The following is a 5,230-nucleotide window of genomic DNA, read 5'->3' on the forward strand; positions in this document are numbered from 1 at the left end:
GAACGCTTTCACATGCTACAAATCCAACATTTTGTTCAGTAAAGCAAAAACCAAGCTATTACATATTAATTATGTCTACATTAATCCTTTAATAAAGGTTTTTTGTTATTTTAATTACTCTCTTTTCTTTATTTCTTTTATCTTTTCTTTTATAAAAAAAAATCAGCTAATCATAACACTTGTCAAAGCATGTTAAGAAGGTAATATAAATCAAACATTATTTTAACAAGTCTAGAGTATTCAAGATATTAAAAGATGAGTTACAAACTTTGACTTAATCAAAAGAAGAATGTGGAACCTTTAAAGAAAAGTAAAATTGAATAGGAATTGACAGTAAACAATCTTGTAAACCGTGTATATTTGTTATAAGTTGCTTTAGATATTTAGGAATCTAAACCGCTAATTATAGCTATAAATTGATGGTACTTCTATGCTTGTTAATATAAGTTCCATGAATGAAAATTTCTGAGTTAGTATAAAAAAGATCTCATCTATTTTCTTATGAATATCGGTGAGTTTGAAAGAAAAAGTATAATAGTGTCTCAAGATGACTACTTCCATTCACCTCATTCTATTATTGCGGCCGCCATTAGGTGTCCATGCATCTGGTCCATTGGAAAACTCATCATTTTTTTTGTTCAAATTTTTTGGTCCATGCATCTGGTCCATTGGAAAACTCATGGAAAAATTTTATTTAAATAACATTGTTGAAGTTTGATCATTTGCTTATAATTATATGAGTCTTGAACAAGATTGCAGTTATCCCACTGAATTAAGAAAACATTTTCCCCCAGAGTTCTGTAAAGAAAATAAGCTTTAAAGTAGTGCATTCTCTTGGTTTAATAAAAATCATGAAAATAAATGTTCATCAGAGTGCATAACATGTAGGCTGTACATAGTGTTTTAGTCCTCTAACCTGAGTGCCTAGCTTTGGCACTGGTTCCAATAGAGGATTTGGTGATCAATTTGTATGTGTGGGATTCGAGCCACCTTGTGCCGCTCCTTCCCACTATTTGGTTTAAGTCTTGGAGTCAGCAAAGGGCATTCTTGGACACAGAGTTGATTTAGGGAGGAAGGAAGGCCTTGATCAGGTAAGGAACAAAGCATGCCACAGCAATGAATTTCAAGTGTTTGAAGAGCATTCAGATGTTGGAACCCACTGTAGTTTAGCTTCTTGAGACTCTTCAGTGTGCTTATGCAAAGTGAGTTTATATTGGGAGGAAGTATCATGTCCTCTGGAAATGAATCCATGCCTATGCATCCACCTTCAAGCTCCAAGCGGTTGAGAGACTCAAGAGTGTCCAATCTCCAATTCTTTTGTGGTGTAAGTTTGTCACAATAAGCTATGGAGAGTAAAATTAAACTTGAAGGCAAGCCCCCATAGGGAATACATTCAATCTCTGGACATTTATGTAGAAATAATGTCCTGAGGGATGTTAGAGAGTTCATAGCATCTGGCAAATTGTTCAGATTCTTGCAATTGGAAAGGAATATGGATTCTAGATTTGGAGCATGTATTCCTCCCTCTGGAAAAGACATCAATCCTGGACAATCTCTAATCTCTAAAGACTCAAGTGATGGAAGATCACCCTTGTACTCCTTAGTGACATTAAATGATTGCAGGTTGAGACAATCCCATATACAGAGAATTTTGAGTTTGGGGAACAAATCTAAGGTCAAAGAAGTGAGAGAATCACAGCTACTCCCTATGAACAAGTGGTGGAGACAGGCAAGCTGCTTTCTTGATTCTAAAGATGGCAGATTCTCCAATCTTCTGCAGTTTCGTATATAAAGTGTTGTGACAGAACCAAGGGAAGGGAGGGATCTAAGAGAAGAGCAACTAATCAGATACAATTCTTCAAGAGTAGTTATCCCTTCCAATAAGTCATTTGGAAGGGACTCTAAGGACTCACACCCTTCAACTTTTAGGCTGTGCAGCTTGGTTGGCAATGACTTCAATTGTGACACAGTTGAAATCTTTAGCATTTCAAAGGATGATCTTTGATCATCTAAGTCTTCTTTTGATGAAGTTTCTACCTTGATAGCTGCTTGTGTGGTGATTGGAGTATCAAATTTAGTATCTGAAGATTGTGGATCTTTTTGCTGTTTGATGTTGGGAATGTTCGCTTCAACTTGGTGACTGATAATTCTAGAGGAAGTTTCCTTTAGTTTCGGTATCCTTAATGTATCTGAAGATGAAGAATCAAGTGGCCATCTGCTTCTTGTGGATTCACTCTCCATCCTTTCTTCATGAGCAATTTCTTCAATCTCACCTAAAGAAGAACCAACAGTGTACTTAGTGCTTGGAAAACCAGAGAAGGATTGCACTGTGATCTCATGCACTTCTTCTGAAATTTTGACCCGGCGCAAGGATGGTTGCGAGTGGGTTTTAGCTATATTTCTCATAACAATGTCATTGCTGTCATGCACAAACACTTGACATTTATCAGAGACTTTGGGAAGTGGAGCTTCAAGGGCATAGCATCCAAAAATCTCCAACTTTTCCAAAGAAAGAACCTGCTTTGGCAAATCTCGCACTAGTTTAGGACACCGTATTATATATAGCTCAACAAGACAAGGGAATTCAATGCCTTCTAATATGCTCCATTCCTTCCATTCCAGCATATCCTGAAATTGTAATCTCTCTAAAGATTGAAATGGCTTTTGTGAAGCAGTTGCCACCCCATAAAACTCAGCACCTATGGAACTTACTTGAGTGAACCCTTCAATGAAGAGGTCTTTAAGAAATGGCAGCATCCCCAATGTTGGCAATGAATTGCAATTTTCGCAGTGGCGGAGATCTACTAGCTGTAAATCCCAGTAAGATTTATCTCCTAACCAATTTGGGAAACTTGCACCATTGTAGTACTCAACTGTTAGTCTCTTTAAGTCTTTATGTGGTTCTAGACTCTCAAGCACTTCCATTTCATTCCCATTGCTGTGTTTGCCATTGCTCCATTGAAGCATAAGTTCATCAAGGGTCTTTTTCTCTTTTAGTTTGGCATCTGATGCATTCTTAGCATAGACCACATTTTCCAACTTCGAAATGGTCAATGTTTTGAGATTGTACATCCCTGCTAAATCTCCAAACCTTGGAACATATTTGGAAACAATAAAGTCTGTCAATGCCCGGAGACTTGTCAATTTATGCATTTCCAACGGCATCTCCTGCAGGCCACTATCTCTAACATCAAGGTAACGCAAATTTACCAAATTGCATATCCTTTTGGGGAGACTTGTGAGAGAAGTGCAGTTTGTCAACAGAAGTGTTTGCAAACTAAGCAGATCACAAATGGAATCTGGCAGTGTCTGCAATGCAGTGTGAGAGAGATCAAAGTAACTAAGACAACTTAGTCTTCCAATTGAAGCAGGCAAGTGAGTGATATCATAGTGTGATAAGGATAAGACCCGGAAGACATGTGGATTCACCTTCATAATTATTTGCTCAAGCAGCGACGAGTCGAACCACCTAGGAGCCCCTTCAAGTGGCAAGTATATAGGTAAAATGGTTCTTGACAATTCTCCATGTTTGTAAAAGGATAATTCTGGAAAATCTTCTGTGCTTCTTGAATAGGACAAATGGTGCTTGTATGATTCTCCAAATGCATAGCTTGCCAAGTCATGAACCAGATTATGCATTATGAAACTAACACCAGAGCCAAAGGGTTGCAAGAAAGACCTCATGATTAGATAACCAAAGTACTCATCACCAATGTCTTCCATGCTTTTTCCATTGGATTTAGAGTCAGAGTCATTCAGAAAGCCTTGGGCCATCCATAAGAGGATCACCTCCTTCTGCTTGAACTCGTAGCCCTTTGGAAACAATGACAAATAAGCAAAGCATCGCTTAAGCTGCGCAGGGAGATCGAGATAACAGAGTACTAGAAATGAAGGGATGGGTAGATCCACATCCCCTGCATCCAGCAATTCGCTCCTCAAGATCTGAACCCATTGGTTGATATGCAACTTATCTTGTAAGAGACTCCCTATCATTTTTGCAGCCAGGGGAAGGTTTCCCAGTTTGTTGACGATTTCTTTGCCAACTGCGGCTAGTTCCGGGTGTTGATGAAGGTCTATTTGACCAAAAGCATGCACCAAAAAGATTGACCAACAATTGTGTATTGAAAGGAAACTCACATGCACATCATGATTTGCAGGTAACATCAGTAGCTTTGGATCATCATGAGGACTTGATGTTAGGATTATGGAACTACCTTTTGCTGCAGAAGATTCAAGGGAAGCAATCAGCTTTCTCCATTTGTGTAATTCATCCTCAATCCTGATATCATCCAACACCAACAGAAACTTCTTCCCATCAAGGCTTTCTTGCAATCTCTTCCACAACACATCGAAGTCTTCTCCGGCAACAAACTCCTCGGTAACTGCCTGGAGAATCTTCTTTGCAATGAAGGTAGCAGTGGCCTTGTAAGGAACAGTGATCCAAGCTCTAAGTTCAAAAGACTCCCTTACCTTGTGGTTGAAGTAAACAACATCAGCCAAAGCAGTTTTTCCTGCCCCGGATTTTCCCACAATGTTAATCACCTTGATGTGTTCATCACTTTCACTAGCTGATAACAAGTTTTCCAATATAGATTTCTCTTCTTCCTCTCTTCCATAGAAGTAATCTTTTGGATAGTTTCCATAGAAATAATTATCCAACACATCAGAAGACGAAGGCAATCCTTGCAACGATTCCCTCCAAGTAGCATGCTCAGTTAATCCAAGAACATCTTTCTTTTTCACCAGAGATTCTAAGTTCTCAAGAGATTCGTTGATTCGAGCCATGATATACTTGTCCGGCTTCTTTGTTGTTGTGATGACTTTGAAGAATTGCTGGCCCTGCGAATGCGGAGACTTAATGGTGGCCATGATCTGCATCAGAAGCTCCTCCAATTGGTATGAAGCATGTATTAGTTCATTTAACCAACCTTTCACTGCTTGTGCATTGGTTCCTTCTGTGAACTGCTTCTGTTCGGCATCATCCACAAGAGCATCAAGGATCAGCAATTTATCCATGAGCTTGCGCTGGTATTTGTGTGGCTTCATCATGAAATGTTTGGTTTGAGAGGTGAGGTAGAGAAGGTTGTCCATCAAATCATGAAGCAAAGAAGAGAGTAAGGCTCTACACATCCTTCAAAGTGGAAACTGAAAAGCTGAATAATATGGCTTCTAATCTATTGTATTGTATTGTATCTTTCTTTGTCTTTGTTCAGAGTTCAGATTGATACAA

The 5,230-nt window shown here is 38.8% G+C and overlaps 1 protein-coding gene across 1 annotated transcript; it reads right to left on the minus strand.

Annotated features, from left to right (window-relative positions):
- Positions 1–492: 492 nt before the first annotated feature.
- LOC107477511 (putative disease resistance protein At3g14460) lies at positions 493–5,230 on the minus strand. Its single transcript, XM_016097550.3, has one exon. The coding sequence runs from the start codon at positions 5,128–5,130 to the stop codon at positions 925–927; it is 4,206 nt and encodes a 1,401-aa protein (XP_015953036.2). The 5' UTR covers positions 5,131–5,230; the 3' UTR covers positions 493–924.

Source organism: Arachis duranensis, chromosome 3 (assembly GCF_000817695.3).
Source record: "Arachis duranensis cultivar V14167 chromosome 3, aradu.V14167.gnm2.J7QH, whole genome shotgun sequence".
NCBI classification, from domain to species: Eukaryota; Viridiplantae; Streptophyta; class Magnoliopsida; order Fabales; family Fabaceae; genus Arachis; species Arachis duranensis.

Coding starts and splice junctions, on each gene's coding strand:
- LOC107477511 (XM_016097550.3), bottom strand. CDS start 5,130: ATGTGTAGAGCCTTACTCTCTTCTTTGCTTCATGATTTGATGGACAAC.